Here is a 22,078-nt window from a genome sequence, read left to right as displayed (position 1 = left end):
ATCTGTGGAAAGCAGAATCCAATTTTGAATCCCGAACCTTCGACCCTCGGTCAGGTGAGAAGCCTGAAGCCACCACAGAAGAGAAATCCTGGCTCTTGGCAACAGATGTATCCTCTGGTGCATGTGAAGATGCGATCCGGACCATTTGTCCAGCAGATCCAGCTGGAAGGGCCTCGCATGAAACCTTCCATACTGCAGTGCCTCGTAAGAGCCTACCATCTTCCCCAGAAGGCAAATGCATAGATGCACCGATATCCGGGCTGGTTTTAGAACATCTCGCACCATCAACTGGATTACCAATGCCTTTTCAAACGGAAGAAATACATGCTGTTCTTCCGTGATCCTGAAGTAATCTGGTTGAGTGAGCAATGCTGTCCAACAACCTCTCCTTGGAAGGCGCTTTTATCAGCAGGTCGTCCAGATACGGTATTATGTTCACTCCCTGCTTGCGGAGGAGAAACATCTCTGCCATTACCTTGGTGAATGCCCTCGGTGCCGTGGAGAGGCCAAATGGCAGGGCCTGAAACTGGTAGTGACAGTCCTGTAGTGCAAACCTTAGATAAGCCTGATGAGGCGGCCAAATCGGAATATGAAGGTACTCATCCTTGATGTTCAGAGAAACCAGGAATTCCCCCTCCTCCAGACCTGAGATCACCGATCTCCGAGACTTCATCTTGAACTTAAACACCCTTAAATAAGGGTTCAGTGATTTGAGGTTTGAAATGGGCCTTACCAAACTGTCCGGTTTCGGTACCACAAACAGGTTGGAGTAGTAACCCTTGTTGTGTAGTTGAAGTGGAACTGAGACAATGACCTGAGTCTGTACCAGTTTTTTAATTGCCTGTAACATCTTACTTGCTTCCGGAGAAGTTGGTAAGCCTGATTTGAAGAATGTGTGAGGTGGGAGTTCCTGAAACTCCAGTCTGTATCCCTGGTTGTTATAAGGTATGTGACTCAGGGATCCTGACAAGATGTTGCCCAAACGTGACAAATAACGTAACCGAGCTGCCACCTGCCTGTCTTTCAGGCAGTGCGGACCACCGTCATGCTGAAGGCTTTGAGGAAGCAGACCCGGAGGTCTGTTCCTGATAACCTGCAGACGCTGGTTTTCTGGGTTTACCTCTATTACCTTTGAAGGTTGTAGAAGAACCCTTGGATTTGCCTTTGAATTTTTCTGTATGAAAGGACTGCAGTGTTGGAGCAGAGTAGGTTTTCCTAGCTGGGGGTGTTGCAGAAGGAAGGTATGTAGACTTACCTGCTGTAGCCTTGGATATCAACTTATCCAGTTCATCCCCAAACTGGACCTCCCCTGTGAAAGGCAGATTGTCCACTCCTTTCCTGGAGCCCACAGGCATAGCCACAATCCCCTGCGTGCTGACACTGTCATGGCAGTGGTGTGTGCGTTGAGCAAACCAATTTCCGTTAGGGCCTCCACCATAAAATGAGCAGAATCTTGGCTATGCTGCAGGAGTAAAACTATCTCCCCCCTGGGTAAGGAATCCAAATTGTCAATTAGGTTACCTGACCATTTTGCGATGGCTCTAGTGATCCAAGGATGCTGCTCCAGGCACAGGTAAGACAATCTTACGTGACAACCTAGATACCGATGCTTTGACAATCAGCGGGTTTTCCCATTTCATTCTATCTTCCAGGGGAAAGGATGTAATCAGTCTTTTAGGGATCTGACATTTTTTGTCTGGGTTAGCCCAAGTTTCTTCAAACAGGGCATTCAATATCTTTGATGCAGGAAAAGTAGCCGAGGATTTATTTTTCACATTAAAAAAGGATTCCTCCTCCACTTCTGCCGTCTTGTCAGGAATGTGCAGGACATTTCTGATAGCCTCTCTCAGGGTCCTGTGGTAACACAGCATATTCCCCCGCTCACATCCACCTCACCCTCCTCTGGATATGATGTATCGTCAGTATCAGCCTGCATCAGCTGGGCCAGGGAATGCTTTTGGGGGCAAATGGCAGGGGTTTGAGACACAGGTATGGGAGCTGAATCTCTATTGATAAGGTCATCTGTTTCCCTGTAGATCCTGTCAGTCTCAGCTGCAGAGGGAAAATGGCGCTAGTGAGCTGCTGGATCCGCTCAGCGTGAAGCTTCGCCTCCTTAATGGCATGCGGCTTCCCGCACTTTTATTATACTGGCCTGAGGTATAATTTGTATTACAAAGGATTAAAACCCCTGATATGAAGTGTTAGCCAGTGTGGGTATCAACGGTGGCTCAGTGCACCCCTCATCAGCGTGATACACACCACATGTCCTGTGAGCCCCCTGTGCTCCTACCCTTGTGCCGCCATTCCCACCGGCAGCCCGCTAACCGGGACGCCGGCGCTGTACTCACCACTCTTGTGTCTTCTGGCTCTGTTAGCGGGTGGCGGCATGCTGCGGGAGGATACGCTGTGCCGTGGCTTGCAAATGTCTCCCTCAGGAGCTCAGTGTCCTGTCAGCAGCGGAACAGGACCTTTAACTCTCAGGAAGTTGGGCCGTTCTCCCCCCTAAGTCTCACGAAGCAGGCAGGCTGCTGCCAAACAACCCTGACTGAAAATAACAAACAGAAAAAATAAATGCAGAAAACTCTTCAGGAGCTTCCATAAGCGTGACCGGCTCCTCCGGGCACATTTTCTAAACTGAGTCTGGTAGGAGGGGCATAGAGGGAGGAGCCAGCGCACACTATTGATTTCTTAACGTGCCCAAGGCTCCTAGTGGAGTCGTCTATACCCCATGGTACTAATGTGGACCCCAGTATCCTCTAGGACGTAAGAGAAATATATGTTTCAGATTAATTTACTATACTTACATAATTGAGACCAGGAATTAAAAATGTTTGGTGTATCTAGAACCCTTGATTGATAATTGTTTGATAAAGTATATCATATATATATTTTCCATATGTCCCATGAGATTAATCAGACAAAATCTCCTCCTTTGATGCCTTGATGTCCCATACTGAGATCTCGCCCCTTCTCCGATGCCTTGATGTGGCTTACTATTAGTTTACCATTACATTAGTTGAGGAATCTTAGTCAATAATCCTTTATCATTATTATTTTGATGAATATTGTATGTCCTCCTATAGATCTCTCTATTGTTTGTGTGTAGTCCACAATAATATAGCCATGCATAGAATACTGGTAGAATTGTTAGTATAAATAAAGGTTATAACAATTGTATTTAATGGTAAAAAAATTGTTGGGCGCCTCATTGTGACACTAGTATGTAATGTTTGTCTATTGTGTGTGGTTGTCGTATTTTTACAATTGGAGCTGAAATGTATACACCAGAGTTACGGTAGATAAGTACTGAATTAGTTAATCCACAAATATGACAACAAATGAGCGGCTTTCTGGAAGTCTATATTGAGTAGTGTTCATTCTAGCACCCTGCACCTTTTCAATTCTGTGCAGTTCCTCTTTCCTGACTGGGGTGCCGCTCTCTGCTCTAATGCTTCTCAGCACACACAGGTCTGTATCACAGCACTGAGTAGCCGATCGGAGTGTGCTGAGAAGCATCACAGCAGAAAGCCACACCCCAGACAGGAAAAAGGAACTGCATGGACTTTGAAAGGTGCAGGGTGCTAGAATGAACACTATTGAGGGTCCAACAACCTATGATTAACCCTCTGATGAAACCACCATGCTATTGGGCAGAGAAATGCATCAGATGACCTGTGGAATGCACAACCAGAAGCTCCAAAACTGGAAGTAGCGGAACGCGAGTTCAGCAGTGCCAACCTAAGTAGCGTCACCACCTCTGGGTGCTGCAGAATAGGAGCAAAGGTCCCTCTGCCTGGGTCAAACCACCTCCAGCTCAACCAGTGCACACAGCAAGTGGCAGGGACCAGCTGTATTTCCTCCATATGGTGGAGGTTAGACTGCCAGTACTCCGCACATATCTCCTCTTGGAGCTACACACTGCTTTGTGAATGACCTGCTGACCTGCAATTGTACTTTCAGACTGACTTCTGCACCAGACGGAATTGGGATCCGCACTATAGGTTATTAGGTTAACCCCATATGGTCAACAGGCAAAAGGTCAACACTGACAAAAGGCTGACGCTAGAAAAGGTCAACAGGTTCATACAGTCGACATGACCATGGTAGACACAAATGATCAACACTTTTTTATTTTCGTCATGTTTTTGGCCTTTTTCCATCCTTGACTATCAATGTCACAAATCATAACCTTTAGTAACCTCGAGCGAAGCGGAGCGAGGCACCGTGCCTGAAATGGGATGAACGAGGCATTTCTACAAATGGTGGTCCCAGATAAAAAAAAACTATCCACACTATTCCCAAAAATGCAAAAAAAGTGTGTCAACTGTTGTCATGTTGACTTTTTAGCCCCGTCGACCTTATGCAGTGTTGACCTTTCACATGTTGACTTTTTGTCAGTGGCGAACCATATGGAGTGGACCTGATGACTGAAGACCTAAAGCATGTAGACCCAGCCGGATTGATGCAGTATAGTGATACAGTAATTAATTTTTGTTGTCCTTGGGCTGTAGGACATTGATAGTAACTCCACCTGCAACCATGGGTAATGTGCGTTTTATTGATTACTTATATCGTGTTTTTGTATAATAAATACTTTTTCAGACAGTGGGGCGGTTGGAAACTTCGTTGACCAAGACATTTACCAACGTAGGTGTTCAGGTGGTTCCTTTAGAGACCACGATCTCCATTATCAGTTTGGACAACAAGTTGCTCTCTGGAAGTCCAATTAAGTTCCAGGCTTTTCTACTCACAATTGTAATATGTGTTTTGTATAAGTACCCCACTATTGTACCACTATGTATATTATATTATTACTCATATTCTCCACATATGAGCGGACATCGTTTCATGAGCTGTTATGCAGACATTTGTATGGACATGTAGAATTTGATGACCCCTTTGAATATCTATTTTGTATGATTATTACTGTTTAAACTGGAAAATCAAGTTCTTCAATTCTCCGTTGGAATAAATAATCAATGATCTCACACACCATTTGAATAAATATGTAATAGTTATAACAATAAAGACAAAGCGGAATTACTGTCATTTTTATTTTCACTAATTCACATCCTCCAAATACATTTCTGTGGTTTACAAATTTAAACATTTGATATAAAGACAATAAAAGTCAATGTTCACCACTTGGATAGAGGTTTCCTTCTTGTACCTTGTATTCCACACACATTAATGGCTACAGTCAGAGACCATTCCCTTTTATGTCTTCCTCTTACCATCTGACCCTAGAATTCCCAGGATAAGCGTAACCCAGTTTTGACTGGACAACTGGTCTTATCCATCTCCGGCAAGACTAATGTACCAGAAGTGGTCCTAAGTTGCCCATATGATTAAGCCTTTTCAAAGTATTCTAGTAGCCAATGAGGATATAAGTCATGTCCTTCTGTAAAAAGGTAACAGACTCAATGCCGCCCAATAGAACCTGGGATTGCATATTTGATTGGATATCTTCCACCAAATTGTCCAGAGGAAGATACTTTCATCATCAACTCTTGAACTTAAAGATAATGAATACTTGGAAAGAATCTCTAGAAGGGATTCATCAGACATTATTCTTCATTAGGACGGAGGTCTGAGACCATGTATTGGTTTCAGAGGCCTCAGTAAAATGACTAGAAAAGAACCAATACCCATTGCTGATCCCAGAACGGTTTGATCAATTGACAGAGGTATCAGTATTTACTAAAACTGATCTGCAAGAGGCTTATTGTTTAATGTGGATGAGAGGGACAAGCGGAAGACAGGGTTCTGTACTCACAAAGGTCATTATGAATATCACTGAGGATCTGCAATGCCCCAATGGTCTTTCAGGACCTAATAACGGATGTTCTAAGTGACTTTTTAGGATAGATTGCAATAGCGTACCTGGATGACATTCTGATCTACTCTTCTGAAGCAGGTTCGCCAGGTATATAAAAGTTTAGAGGAACCGGCCTGGCCACAGAATTTTGTTAGAATCTTACACTTCTGTTAGTGTCCTTTTGGTTCCAGCTAACCACGTCTGGTTCCTACCAAGTGTGTCGTGACCTGAAGGGTGTCCGCAGCAAAAACCAAAACTCCTTTTGGGATTCCGTGGTAGAAATCTGAAACCAGGTAGACTTTGCACTCGACCTAAATAGTATTAAACCCGACAAGTCACTTCAAGGACTCACAATTCGGTGAGTTCCTTAACAAGATGCGATTCCAGTATAAAACATTTCCTAAACTCAGAATATGGAAATAATTTATCACCTGTGACTTTTTTCATGTCTAACAAGATGTGACTCCTGTGTAAAACATTTCCCACACTCAGAACATGGAAATGGTTTTTCACCAGTGTGACTTCTCTGATGTCTAACAAGATGCGAGTCTCGTGTAAAACATTTCCCACACTCAGGACATGAAAACAGATTCTCACCTGTGTGAATTTTCATATGAGCAACAAGAGCTGACTTGTGTTTAAAACATTTCCAACACTCAGAGCATGGAAACCGCTTCACTCCTGTGTGACTTCTCTGATGTATAGCAAGGTCAGTTTTCTGTGTAAAACATTTCCCACACTCAGAGCAAGGACATATCTTATCACTTGTGTGACTTCTCTTATGTGTTATAAGATTTGATTTCAGTGTAAAACATTTCCCACACTCAGAGCATGGAAATGGCTTCTCACCTGTGTGACTTCTCAGATGTCTAACAAGATGTGATTTGTGTGCAAAACATTTCCCACACTCAGAACATGGAAATGGCTTCTCACCAGTGTGAATTCTCTGATGTGTGACAAGATTTGATTTCTGTATAAAACATTTCCCACACTCAGAGCATGGAAATGGTTTCTCACCTGTGTGACTTTTCTCATGTGTAACAAGAGATGATTTCTGTATAAAACACTTCCCGCACTCGGCACATGAAAATGGCTTCTCACTTGTGTGACTTCTCTGATGTGCAACAAGATTTGATTTCTGCATAAAACATTTCCCACACTCAGAGCATATAAATGGTCTCTCACCCGTGTGACTTCTCTGATGTATAACAAAATGTGATTCCCGTGTAAAACATTTCCCACACTCAGGACATGAAAACAGATTCTCACCTGTGTGAATTTTCATATGAGCAACAAGAGCTGACTTGTGTTTAAAACATTTCCAACACTCAGAGCATGGAAACCGCTTCACTCCTGTGTGACTTCTCTGATGTATAGCAAGGTCAGTTTTCTGTGTAAAACATTTCCCACACTCAGAGCAAGGACATATCTTATCACTTGTGTGACTTCTCTTATGTGTTATAAGATTTGATTTCAGTGTAAAACATTTCCCACACTCAGAGCATAGAAATGGCTTCTCACCTGTGTGACTTCTCAGATGTCTAACAAGATGTGATTTGTGTGCAAAACATTTCCCACACTCAGAACATGGAAATGGCTTCTCACCAGTGTGAATTCTCTGATGTGTGACAAGATTTGATTTCTGTATAAAACATTTCCCACACTCAGAGCATGGAAATGGTTTCTCACCTGTGTGACTTTTCTCATGTGTAACAAGAGATGATTTCTGTATAAAACACTTCCCGCACTCGGCACATGAAAATGGCTTCTCACCTGTGTGACTTCTCTGATGTGCAACAAGATGTGATTTCTGCATAAAACATTTCCCACACTCAGAGCATATAAATGGTCTCTCACCCGTGTGACTTCTCTGATGTATAACAAAATGTGATTCCCGTGTAAAACATTTCCCGCACTCAGGGCATGAAAATGGCCTCTCTCCTGTCTTAGCTGGCTGATGGGTATTAAATTGTGTGTTCTGGGTAAAACAGTTGGTATCTATAGAACAGGGAAATGTGTTCTCCACTGTAAGAGCTGTAATAGAGTTAGGAGGAGAACATCCCTCATGATAAACAGTGCCAGATGACATATATGAAGCAAGTAGCACTGAATTTATCATCGGTGTCAAATAATTTTCTCTTGTAGAATCTCCTTTGATGTCATCCTTTATTCCACCTTCTGCAGATAAACGGAGATGACCACCTGAAGTATTCTTGTAGCAGTCTGCATCTGCTGAAATCAAAAGAAATATGAGACCATGAAGATAAAGACTAAGTTGAAAGGTCCTCAATTTGCCATTAAATGAGTAAATGTAAGATGTTTCATTTTACAACAGACAGAGATTTTATACTGCTAAATTTGTAGCAGATGCTGGTCTGATGGCAAAGTTTGAGAACACCACAGCTGAAATCCTGAAGGTGGAATCGGTGATCAGGACGGAGAGGCCACAGTCACTGGCAGAATGAAGATAATGGGAGGGAGCTTGTAAAAATTAGACTGGAGATGTAGGGTGGAGAAAAGTGTTTGAGGGCTTTGTAGAGAGGGAGAGAACTTTGAAATGTGGAGGCAAATGACACAGGCAGTGGTGTTCAACAAAGAGGAATGAGGTTGAAGTCTGGTAGGCCAGGGTTAGTTTATGGTGGTCACATCTAGGCAAGAGAAGAGGTTTTATTACTGACTTTGTGTCTTCCACTGCGTGAAAGGGCTTCATACTAGACATATTACAGAGCTGGAAGGCTTGGAGAATGAAGGGCAGAGTGAAGGCTAGTGGGCTTTATTGAAGAAGAGAAAAACATCGTCAACTGGGAGGAAGACTAAGGAGGGGTGTTGTGGGAGTGAGGACCTTGGAAGAAGGAAAGCCATGACTACTGTTTTGGAGGAGAGGTTAAGGAAGCACCAAGTAATCCAGAAGGAGGTGGCTGACAGGAATATGGTGAGAAGGGAAAGACCAAAAGGGGGGAAAGCTTTGGTAGAGAGGTAGATACGGGTGTCATCAACTGGTATTAATGCTGAAGGAGTTGATTAGGGGAGGTGTACAGGAAGAGGACAAGGACAGAACCTTGGGGGGAATGTCAGTGGGAAGGAGGAGGGACGAGATTGTGCTCAACAGTCTTACACTAGTTTTTCTTATATAATGTATAATGTATTATTGATTTTTCCAAAACGTTCAAAGCAACAATGTTCTGAACAAATACCACCACACAATACAAATTGCCTTCTCAGTAAAAGTTAACAAGGCCTTCTGCTCTTCTGCTCCACGGGATGTGTCTGTCCACCCTGAGCTCGCCTTAGGACACCTGTGTTATCGTTGACAAGTGTACCGCAAACATAAAAAACTGTCATCCCATTTACAGGAACCAGGCATGTCTCACTGTGTCATTCATGAAATCTCCACTTCAGAAAATTGAGGGGTCCTGGGAGTCAACCAAACCAGGTCCCAGCTATACAAACTCTACCAAACACGACTATTAAGCATACAGTATATTGAGTAGTTGCCCTGTTCACCATGATACCAATACTATAAATACATAACTGTGGAGACTTACATGGAATCTTATCACCGATTTCGATATAGAGCTAGTAACTTTTGTCCAGAAGACTTTAATTATAGGACAATCCCACCAGAGATGCTATAAAGTCACCTGATTGCCACCAAATTAAGAACAGCGACCATCAGTACTAGATCCAAATTTTTGAAGAGCGTGCGGAGTAAGATAGATTTTATGTAATATGTAGACCTGTGTTTCCTGATATCTGGTAGAGGAGGTGGCCTTGGTTGGACTACTAAGCGCCAGATTTTCATCAACAACATCATCATCCAAAGGTCCCAGGTGATCCTCCTCTTTTACGCTAAGCTGACAAGGTGTGTTGAGCAGATAATGTAAGTAAGATAAGCCTATCACCCAATGACTTTCAAAGGATTTTAACGGGATCATTTTGTATATTTGTTAGCCCCAAAACAATTGCACTTAGATGGTATGGCCTAAGTGGCTATATCTAAAAAAAACATTGTGTTCAGAATTCTAAACTGCATTTAGTTCAAAGGATTTTAACATTCCATTAGTTCCAGATTCCCACCATCCAAGATCCACCCACGCCATTGGGCCACTTGAGAGATGTGACCGGACAGTTCCGTACGAAAGCCCTCACCGCCTCGCGTCCCGACCCCAGTCACAGAATGGAGATTTAGGCCACACGGGACCTGGCCAATTAGGGGATTCCCACTTACCATCAGTAACCACCTGTTACTGACTCCACCCACGGCGCAGTGGGCGGGAACTACGCTGCCATCACCAGACTCTTTGCCGTGGTGTCTGGAACCACGGTTCTGCTGTGTATGCGTCGACACGCTGTCTTACCACACCTGTGTGGTGTTGAAGAATCCCCACTAGTTGCCTGTCCAAGCACGGCATGGTAGCAGGCGGAAGGCGGAGCTTAGAGACACTGGGTGTACCTAAGACAGCCTAGAGAACGGAGCTATGTTCGGCATACCCCTGCAGGTCACAAGATGAAGTGGTCGTCTTGAGGCAGAAGATGTTTATTTGCCCAAAGAGAACTCTTCCCTATTGCTAGGGGAAACAGCATACAGCAAGATGTTCACAGCAGAAAGTAGTTGGTATAATACCTCTGGAGGCTCACAGGCCTCTTCTTTTTATTTCAATTCTACACACAGTACCACAGGGGGGTAAGCCCTCCGTGTCTTCTCCAACCAATCGGGTTATCGCACAAAATATAAATACATACCAGTTACATTTCAGAAGAGTTAATAATCAGATAAACCACATTTCTGCTCTTCATATATAACCAAACCAGTGGCTTTCCCAAACACAATCTGATTATCATGTTCCTGTCTCTTTCACAAATGTAAATATAACTTGAATTTCAATTGCATTCATCCTCTCACCCATAGACAACGTTCTTGTCATAAATCTGCATCCTACATAATGCAGCCTGGGAAATCTTACATCAAACTGTTGTTACACGAAACATTCGTAAAACACAATTTGATTTAGCATCCACTTTTGTCTTTCACATCTCCATATAAAACCAGCTTTGGCTTATCACACAACAGGGGATACTGAAAGCACAAACAGTCTTCTTTCCAAACCTTAGTTTGTATCTGAATGAAAATGTTTGTCCACCAAAAGGCCGGCTAATCGCCACCTGTCCCCTGCTGGAGCTAGGACAAGTAACATAACTATAACTGTGCAGTCCATCATTCTTCATATTAAGACACATTATTAAACATACATTTAGTCATGTATAGTGCGTAGAGCCAAGCGTTCCCTTTTAAAATGGCGTCGGGCAGCTGAGGGTTAACCTTCAGGCAATTTAATTTTTTCAAATTAGGAAGTGCGAGGCCATCAGAATATGTAGTTCAACACAATATACCAAGCTTATTCATGGCCGTTTAGCAGCCTAAACCCAGGAAGATATACTGTATATCTGCTAATAAGATTGACCACCCAGAGAGGGATATAGATTGGGACTTGTTGAAATATATAAAGATATTTAGGTTGAAAACCATCTTAAATGAATGAATACAGCCATGGGGAGTTTTTTCCAAGTCTGCAATTTAGTCTTTAAATAGTCTAGCTGGGGTTGTAAATTAAGGTAGATAAAATTAGCTGTATTTATCATAACCCAAATGCCCAGATATTTATTCTTAGATGTCCACACCAGAAGAAGGGTATCGGCCAAGTCTGTGGGGGAAGCACTTCAAAAGGTAGTATGGTAGATTTATCCTGATTAATCCGAAGGCCCACAAACACCAATTTCTCGACTACCAAGAGGAGAGCAGCCATGGAACTCAGCGCACCAGACAGAAATAGCCACGTTATCTGCATAGAGGGTCACCTTAAACACCTGTTGGTGTACCTTCAACCCCTGTATATCATGGCAGTGTTGTATTACACAAGCCAGTGGCTCAACTGCAAGGGCAAATAGCCTTGGTGATAGAGGGCATCCCTGCCCTGTACCCCTCACCAATTAGGGCATAACAAATTTTTAGAAAACATCTCACAAATAAGGCCATTCAATGGAATTCTATTCCATTGGCAACACCCAGAAAGAGCCATTCTCCTCTAATTTGTATTTCAATTGCAAACGAGTGACTAACCTCCAGAGATTAATAGATGTAGATTGACCTGGCTTAAAGCCGGATGGGTCCAGATGGACAACCACCGCAGAGCCTCAATTTATTCAGAAGGCCAAAACCTTGGCCAGTATCTTTATATCGGCCATAAGTAGTGAGATTGGAAAGGTAGGAGTCAGGACTGATAACGCCCTCGTCCTTTATTTCATCCCTGCAGCCAGTGGCACTAGTTAGTGAGATACAAGTGCAAGGTCAATTCTAGAAATGATTGGTGGGATTCAGGGAAACATGGAGGACCCATCAAATATCAACCAATCCAAGTTCCTTCATCAAGTCAGTGAAGGAAAGATTGGACTATGGTGGGATTCAGGGAATCATGGCGGACCCATCAAATATCAACCAATCCAAGTTCCTTCATCAAGTCAGAGGAGGAAAGAATGGACTGAAGTACCACAGGGGGATTTTCTCGCCACCTTTCAAGAGCAGGGTCCATTATATTACTGAAATCTCCCATACTAAAACTGGAGTTTCAGGGAAGAGAGCTATAAATTTATTGCGTCACTTAAGCACTTCACTAGAGTATGGTGGGTATATAAATCACCAATACACAGACATGTTCTAGTACAAAAACACCCTCTTGTGGATGAGAACTGGCACACCCCTAAAATAAGTGGAATGATAGGCCCATCCAACCCAAGGTTTACGTAAAGAGTTCTACATCCCACCAAAGTCTTGTTTAGGAGGGAAACAAAACTAGCATTGGCTTTCTGGATATAATCGAGAACCAGAGAGCATTTTACCTTATCCCCTAATTCCCTTAGGTTCCAGGCATGTGGTTAGACTGGCCAGTAACAGGAGCTGTAGCATCTTCCAGTGAGGAGATACAGGCCTCAGCCTCCCAATCCCTTTGTTGAATTTTTGTAAGTCCACCCTGCACTTCATCAATCTTTTCAGTAACATTTTTCTCCCATTCTCCAATGGTCTTCAGGACATGTTGCAGAGGGATTCCAGTAGTGGAGGAAATTGCCTCCCTTTTGTGTATCTGAAGCAATAGATGAGGTTAGGTCACCCCTAGTATTAGTGATGGCCACATGGGCAAAGTGCTCTGGCACCAGAGAGGCCAGGCAGAAGAGAGGCCACCAGAACACACCGTGATAGATATGGCAACCCTTTGAGGAGCAATCAGAAGATTCAGGAGAGGATAGCAATCAGAAGATTCCAGAGGCTGTCGGAGCAGCCTCCATATCACGTCACTCCATAGCTGACACCAGCGAGAGGACAAGAGCGTCAGAGGAACGGGTCAGCAGAGCTTCAGCAGCCAGACATCCCCACCATGCAGCAAGGATGTTCATTCCACCCCACAGTACAGCAACGCACATAGGACTACTGGCAAAGGGGGATGGAGGAAGATGCTAGCCACAAGAGAACATGCCAGAGTAGGTGGGCAGTAGCTCAACAGAGCCAAGCCAGAAGGCATCATCCAAACTCAGCTGTTGCCCCATTGCTACTCCGTTACTCATCCAGGTCAGGCACCAACATAACTACAATACTCTACATTTTATCAATTGTACATTCCAGAAATACTCACTAGTGGTTATGAATGAAATGAATATATGAACGTTAAGTCACATGACTTACAAGTTTAAAATGCAGGTCATACAGGAAAAGAATTGGCGTTCATTACATAAGTTTCCATTATTTAGCGAAGAATAAATGAACGCATATTACTGGATAAAAGCAATCACGTGACCGATAATCTGTACTCTGATGACCCAAGTAGTGGAAACTAGATGCAAAATTGGATAAGTTCTATATACCTCTGATGAAGTTGCTGAAACGCGCCAGAATTTGCTTATACTCCCCGGTCTATGGGCTGCTTCACCCATAAGATTCCTAGAGGTATCTGGATATCTGCAGTGACAAGGGTACATGCCCCTCACTGGTCACAAGGAGCCTGGATCCTGGCATGCGGCAGGAAAGCAATCCGCAGTCATAATCTCCCAGGCGACCCAATCTATATACAGCATTGGCAGTAAAGGCCCTTGTTCAAGAGATCTTCGCAAGTAATGGAAGTTCTCTAGAGAAGAATAATATGTGACTTAACAAAATATCCGTTAGGTGTCCGACTGGTGCTGACTGGGGAAAATGAAAGGTAACCTCCAGCTACTCCACGAGGAAAGAGGCCACTGACATTACATCTTGGTTGTCCAATGGTAGTCTTCCTGGGTCTGCAAGTAGTTCATTGCTTGGATTGCCGCGCTTTGTACCAATGTCATAATGGCACCAGGTGTTGCAGTTTAGTTACAGCTGCTTTGCATGTCCAGAGACAGGTCGTACGAAGCAGCTGTAACTACAGAGATGTCCACTTTACAATGGCAATCATTTAAAAAGGAAAACAACCTGTTCTATGTAAGCGTCTACCTACTTTTACAGGTAAGTAGTGTGGATGGCAAATGAGTTATACCCACGAGACATATTCCACCACCTCATGGTGATCCAGTCAGAGTACAGAAATACTCTGATCAGTGATTCTTAGTAAGAAGCAAGCAGAGGTATGTCCAGATCTCCTCCTATGAGGTATCCATAGACAATGCCATGGCCAATGGTACGTCTGGATCTCCTCCTGTGAGGTATCAATAGACAATGCAATGGTCATTGTTAACTCACAGGAGGAGATCCGGATCTATCAGTAGACAATTCCATGGACATTAGTATACCCAGATCTCCACCGAAGATGTATCAGTAGACAATGCCGTGGCCATTGGTAAGTCCGGATCTCCTTCAATGAGATATCAGTAGACCACAGTAACACAATGTGAGGGGGAGAGCAGGAGCATAATAGGGGCTGATGGCTCCTGATGTATGAGATACACAAGAGAGTGTGGGGAGGAGACTGGTCAGATCTCTGGGCTGGTAACACACAGTGACATAATGTGAGGGGGAGAGCAGGAGTATAATAGGGGCTGATGGCTCCTGATGTATGAGATACACAAGAGAGTGTGGGGAGGAGACTGGTCAGATCTCTGGGCTGGTAACACACAGTGACATGATGTGAGGGGGAGAGCAGGAGTATAATAGGGGCTGATGGCTCCTGATGTATGAGATACACCAGAGAGTGTGGGGAGGAGACTGGTCAGATCTCTGGGCTGGTAACACACAGCGACATGATGTGAGGGGGAGAGCAGGAGTATAATAGAGGCTGATGGCTCCTGATGTATGAGATACACCAGAGAGTGTGAGGAGGAGACTGGTCAGATCTCTGGGCTGGTAACACACAGTGACATGATGTGAGGGGGAGAGCAGGAGTATAATAGGGGCTGATGGCTGCTGATGTATGAGATACACAAGAGAGTGTGGGGAGGAGACTGGTCAGATCTCTGGGCTGGTAACACACAGTGACATGATGTGAGGGGAGACTAGGAGTATAATAGGGGCTGATGGCTCCTGATGTATGAGATACACCAAAGAGTGTGGTGAGGACACTGGTAAGATCTCTGGGCTGGTAACACACAGTGACATGATGTGAGGGGGAGAACAGGAGTATAATAGGGGCTGATGGTTCCTGATGTATGAGATACACCAGAGAGTGTGGGGAGGAGACTGGTCAGATCTCTGGGCTGGTAACACACAGTGACATGATGTGAGGGGGAGAGCAGGAGTATAATAGGGGCTGATGGCTCCTAATGTATGAGATACACCAGAGAGTGTGGGGAGGAGACTGGTCAGATTTCTGGGCTGGTAACACACAGTGACATGATGTGAGGGGAGAGCAGGAGTATAATAGGGGCTGATGGCTCCTGATGTATGAGATACACCAGAGAGTGTGGGGAGGAGACTGGTCAGATCTCTGGGCTGGTAACACACAGTGACATGATGTGAGGGGGAGAAGGAGTATAATAGGGGCTGATGTCTCCTGATGTATGAGATACACCAGAGAGTGTGTGTGTGGGGGTGGGGGGGGGTGGGGGGGGGGATGGTCAGATCTCTGGGCTGGTAACACACAGTGACATGATGTGAGGTCAGGCACCAACATAACTACAATACTCTACATTTTATCAATTGTACATTCCAGAAATACTCACTAGTGGTTATGAATGAAATGAATATATGAACGTTAAGTCACATGACTTACAAGTTTAAAATGCAGGTCATACAGGAAAAGAATTGGCGTTCATTACATAAGTTTCCATTATTTAGCGAAGAATAAATGAACGCATATTACTGGATAAAAGCAATCACGTGACCGATAATCTGTACTCTGATGACCCAAGTAGTGGAAACTAGATGCAAAATTGGATAAGTTCTATATACCTCTGATGAAGTTGCTGAAACGCGCCAGAATTTGCTTATACTCCCCGGTCTATGGGCTGCTTCACCCATAAGATTCCTAGAGGTATCTGGATATCTGCAGTGACAAGGGTACATGCCCCTCACTGGTCACAAGGAGCCTGGATCCTGGCATGCGGCAGGAAAGCAATCCGCAGTCATAATCTCCCAGGCGACCCAATCTATATACAGCATTGGCAGTAAAGGCCCTTGTTCAAGAGATCTTCGCAAGTAATGGAAGTTCTCTAGAGAAGAATAATATGTGACTTAACAAAATATCCGTTAGGTGTCCGACTGGTGCTGACTGGGGAAAATGAAAGGTAACCTCCAGCTACTCCACGAGGAAAGAGGCCACTGACATTACATCTTGGTTGTCCAATGGTAGTCTTCCTGGGTCTGCAAGTAGTTCATTGCTTGGATTGCCGCGCTTTGTACCAATGTCATAATGGCACCAGGTGTTGCAGTTTAGTTACAGCTGCTTTGCATGTCCAGAGACAGGTCGTACGAAGCAGCTGTAACTACAGAGATGTCCACTTTACAATGGCAATCATTTAAAAAGGAAAACAACCTGTTCTATGTAAGCGTCTACCTACTTTTACAGGTAAGTAGTGTGGATGGCAAATGAGTTATACCCACGAGACATATTCCACCACCTCATGGTGATCCAGTCAGAGTACAGAAATACTCTGATCAGTGATTCTTAGTAAGAAGCAAGCAGAGGTATGTCCAGATCTCCTCCTATGAGGTATCCATAGACAATGCCATGGCCAATGGTACGTCTGGATCTCCTCCTGTGAGGTATCAATAGACAATGCAATGGTCATTGTTAACTCACAGGAGGAGATCCGGATCTATCAGTAGACAATTCCATGGACATTAGTATACCCAGATCTCCACCGAAGATGTATCAGTAGACAATGCCGTGGCCATTGGTAAGTCCGGATCTCCTTCAATGAGATATCAGTAGACCACAGTAACACAATGTGAGGGGGAGAGCAGGAGCATAATAGGGGCTGATGGCTCCTGATGTATGAGATACACAAGAGAGTGTGGGGAGGAGACTGGTCAGATCTCTGGGCTGGTAACACACAGTGACATAATGTGAGGGGGAGAGCAGGAGTATAATAGGGGCTGATGGCTCCTGATGTATGAGATACACAAGAGAGTGTGGGGAGGAGACTGGTCAGATCTCTGGGCTGGTAACACACAGCGACATGATGTGAGGGGGAGAGCAGGAGTATAATAGAGGCTGATGGCTCCTGATGTATGAGATACACCAGAGAGTGTGAGGAGGAGACTGGTCAGATCTCTGGGCTGGTAACACACAGCGACATGATGTGAGGGGGAGAGCAGGAGTATAATAGAGGCTGATGGCTCCTGATGTATGAGATACACCAGAGAGTGTGAGGAGGAGACTGGTCAGATCTCTGGGCTGGTAACACACAGTGACATGATGTGAGGGGGAGAGCAGGAGTATAATAGGGGCTGATGGCTGCTGATGTATGAGATACACAAGAGAGTGTGGGGAGGAGACTGGTCAGATCTCTGGGCTGGTAACACACAGTGACATGATGTGAGGGGAGACTAGGAGTATAATAGGGGCTGATGGCTCCTGATGTATGAGATACACCAAAGAGTGTGGTGAGGACACTGGTAAGATCTCTGGGCTGGTAACACACAGTGACATGATGTGAGGGGGAGAACAGGAGTATAATAGGGGCTGATGGTTCCTGATGTATGAGATACACCAGAGAGTGTGGGGAGGAGACTGGTCAGATCTCTGGGCTGGTAACACACAGTGACATGATGTGAGGGGGAGAGCAGGAGTATAATAGGGGCTGATGGCTCCTGATGTATGAGATACACCAGAGAGTGTGGGGAGGAGACTGGTCAGATCTCTGGACTGGTAACACACAGTGACATGATGTGAGGGGGAGAGCAGGAGTATAATAGGGGCTGATGGCTCCTGATGTATGAGATACACCAGAGAGTGTGGGGAGGAGACTGGTCAGATCTCTGGACTGGTAACACACAGTGACATGATGTGAGGGGGAGAGCAGGAGTATAATTGGGGCTGATGGCTCCTGATGTATGAGTTACACCAGAGTGTGTGGGGAGGAGACTGGTCAGATCTCTGGGCAGGTGACACACAGTGACGTGAGGGGGAGAGCAGGAGTATAATAGGGGCTGATGTCTCCTCATGTATGAGATACACCAGAGAGTGTGGGGAGGAGACTGGTCAGATCTCTGGGCTGGTAACACACAGTGACATGATGTGAGGGAGAGAGCAGGAGTATAATAGGGGCTGATGGCTCCTGATGTATAAGATACACCAGAGAGTGTGGGGAGGAGACTGGTCAGATCTCTGGACTGGTAACACACAGTGACATGATGTGAGGGAGAGAGCAGGAGTATAATAGGGGCTGATGGCTCCTGATGTATGAGATACACCAAAGAGTGTGGTGAGGACACTGGTAAGATCTCTGGGCTGGTAACACACAGTGACATGATGTGAGGGGGAGAACAGGAGTATAATAGGGGCTGATGGTTCCTGATGTATGAGATACACCAGAGAGTGTGGGGAGGAGACTGGTCAGATCTCTGGGCTGGTAACACACAGTGACATGATGTGGAGAGAGCAGGAGTATAATAGGGGCTGATGGCTCCTGATGTATGAGATACACCAGAGAATGTGGGGAGGAGACTGGTCAGATCTCTGGGCTGGTAACACACAGTGACATGATGTGAGGAGGAGAGCAGGAGTATAATAGGGGCTGATGGCTCCTGATGTATGAGATACACCAGAGAGTGTGAGGAGGAGACTGGTCAGATCTCTGGGCTGGTAACACACAGTGACATGATGTGAGGGGGAGAGCAGGAGTATAATAGGGGCTGATGGCTCCTGATGTATGAGATACACCAGAGAGTGTGGGGAGGAGACTGGTCAGATCTCTGGGCTGGTAACACACAGCGACATGATGTGAGGGGGAGAGCAGGAGTATAATAGAGGCTGATGGCTCCTGATGTATGAGATACACCAGAGAGTGTGAGGAGGAGACTGGTCAGATCTCTGGGCTGGTAACACACAGTGACATGATGTGAGGGGGAGAGCAGGAGTATAATAGGGGCTGATGGCTGCTGATGTATGAGATACACAAGAGAGTGTGGGGAGGAGACTGGTCAGATCTCTGGGCTGGTAACACACAGTGACATGATGTGAGGGGAGACTAGGAGTATAATAGGGGCTGATGGCTCCTGATGTATGAGATACACCAAAGAGTGTGGTGAGGACACTGGTAAGATCTCTGGGCTGGTAACACACAGTGACATGATGTGAGGGGGAGAACAGGAGTATAATAGGGGCTGATGGTTCCTGATGTATGAGATACACCAGAGAGTGTGGGGAGGAGACTGGTCAGATCTCTGGGCTGGTAACACACAGTGACATGATGTGAGGGGGAGAGCAGGAGTATAATAGGGGCTGATGGCTCCTAATGTATGAGATACACCAGAGAGTGTGGGGAGGAGACTGGTCAGATTTCTGGGCTGGTAACACACAGTGACATGATGTGAGGGGAGAGCAGGAGTATAATAGGGGCTGATGGCTCCTGATGTATGAGATACACCAGAGAGTGTGGGGAGGAGACTGGTCAGATCTCTGGGCTGGTAACACACAGTGACATGATGTGAGGGGGAGAAGGAGTATAATAGGGGCTGATGTCTCCTGATGTATGAGATACACCAGAGAGTGTGTGTGTGGGGGGGGTGGGGGGGGGGGATGGTCAGATCTCTGGGCTGGTAACACACAGTGACATGATGTGAGGTCAGGCACCAACATAACTACAATACTCTACATTTTATCAATTGTACATTCCAGAAATACTCACTAGTGGTTATGAATGAAATGAATATATGAACGTTAAGTCACATGACTTACAAGTTTAAAATGCAGGTCATACAGGAAAAGAATTGGCGTTCATTACATAAGTTTCCATTATTTAGCGAAGAATAAATGAACGCATATTACTGGATAAAAGCAATCACGTGACCGATAATCTGTACTCTGATGACCCAAGTAGTGGAAACTAGATGCAAAATTGGATAAGTTCTATATACCTCTGATGAAGTTGCTGAAACGCGCCAGAATTTGCTTATACTCCCCGGTCTATGGGCTGCTTCACCCATAAGATTCCTAGAGGTATCTGGATATCTGCAGTGACAAGGGTACATGCCCCTCACTGGTCACAAGGAGCCTGGATCCTGGCATGCGGCAGGAAAGCAATCCGCAGTCATAATCTCCCAGGCGACCCAATCTATATACAGCATTGGCAGTAAAGGCCCTTGTTCAAGAGATCTTCGCAAGTAATGGAAGTTCTCTAGAGAAGAATAATATGTGACTTAACAAAATATCCGTTAGGTGTCCGACTGGTGCTGACTGGGGAAAATGAAAGGTAACCTCCAGCTACTCCACGAGGAAAGAGGCCACTGACATTACATCTTGGTTGTCCAATGGTAGTCTTCCTGGGTCTGCAAGTAGTTCATTGCTTGGATTGCCGCGCTTTGTACCAATGTCATAATGGCACCAGGTGTTGCAGTTTAGTTACAGCTGCTTTGCATGTCCAGAGACAGGTCGTACGAAGCAGCTGTAACTACAGAGATGTCCACTTTACAATGGCAATCATTTAAAAAGGAAAACAACCTGTTCTATGTAAGCGTCTACCTACTTTTACAGGTAAGTAGTGTGGATGGCAAATGAGTTATACCCACGAGACATATTCCACCACCTCATGGTGATCCAGTCAGAGTACAGAAATACTCTGATCAGTGATTCTTAGTAAGAAGCAAGCAGAGGTATGTCCAGATCTCCTCCTATGAGGTATCCATAGACAATGCCATGGCCAATGGTACGTCTGGATCTCCTCCTGTGAGGTATCAATAGACAATGCAATGGTCATTGTTAACTCACAGGAGGAGATCCGGATCTATCAGTAGACAATTCCATGGACATTAGTATACCCAGATCTCCACCGAAGATGTATCAGTAGACAATGCCGTGGCCATTGGTAAGTCCGGATCTCCTTCAATGAGATATCAGTAGACCACAGTAACACAATGTGAGGGGGAGAGCAGGAGCATAATAGGGGCTGATGGCTCCTGATGTATGAGATACACAAGAGAGTGTGGGGAGGAGACTGGTCAGATCTCTGGGCTGGTAACACACAGTGACATAATGTGAGGGGGAGAGCAGGAGTATAATAGGGGCTGATGGCTCCTGATGTATGAGATACACAAGAGAGTGTGGGGAGGAGACTGGTCAGATCTCTGGGCTGGTAACACACAGTGACATGATGTGAGGGGGAGAGCAGGAGTATAATAGGGGCTGATGGCTCCTGATGTATGAGATACACCAGAGAGTGTGGGGAGGAGACTGGTCAGATCTCTGGGCTGGTAACACACAGCGACATGATGTGAGGGGGAGAGCAGGAGTATAATAGAGGCTGATGGCTCCTGATGTATGAGATACACCAGAGAGTGTGAGGAGGAGACTGGTCAGATCTCTGGGCTGGTAACACACAGCGACATGATGTGAGGGGGAGAGCAGGAGTATAATAGAGGCTGATGGCTCCTGATGTATGAGATACACCAGAGAGTGTGAGGAGGAGACTGGTCAGATCTCTGGGCTGGTAACACACAGTGACATGATGTGAGGGGGAGAGCAGGAGTATAATAGGGGCTGATGGCTGCTGATGTATGAGATACACAAGAGAGTGTGGGGAGGAGACTGGTCAGATCTCTGGGCTGGTAACACACAGTGACATGATGTGAGGGGAGACTAGGAG

At 45.2% G+C, this 22,078-nt stretch overlaps 1 protein-coding gene across 1 annotated transcript in view; it reads right to left on the bottom strand.

Moving 5' to 3' along the window:
• Window positions 1-5,036: 5,036 nt before the first annotated feature.
• The window catches only part of LOC134983576 (zinc finger protein 271-like), a 29,177-nt gene continuing 12,135 nt past the window's right edge, over window positions 5,037-22,078 (bottom strand). The window contains exon 5 of the mRNA XM_063949236.1: window positions 5,037-8,050. Coding sequence (XP_063805306.1) covers window positions 6,246-8,050 — 1,805 coding nt within the window. The 3' untranslated portion in view covers window positions 5,037-6,245. The remainder of the gene's footprint in view (window positions 8,051-22,078) is intronic.

Source organism: Pseudophryne corroboree (genome assembly GCF_028390025.1).
Source record: "Pseudophryne corroboree isolate aPseCor3 chromosome 3 unlocalized genomic scaffold, aPseCor3.hap2 SUPER_3_unloc_19, whole genome shotgun sequence".
Lineage (NCBI taxonomy): Eukaryota > Metazoa > Chordata > Amphibia > Anura > Myobatrachidae > Pseudophryne > Pseudophryne corroboree.
This window is presented reverse-complemented; position numbering and strand designations above follow the sequence as displayed.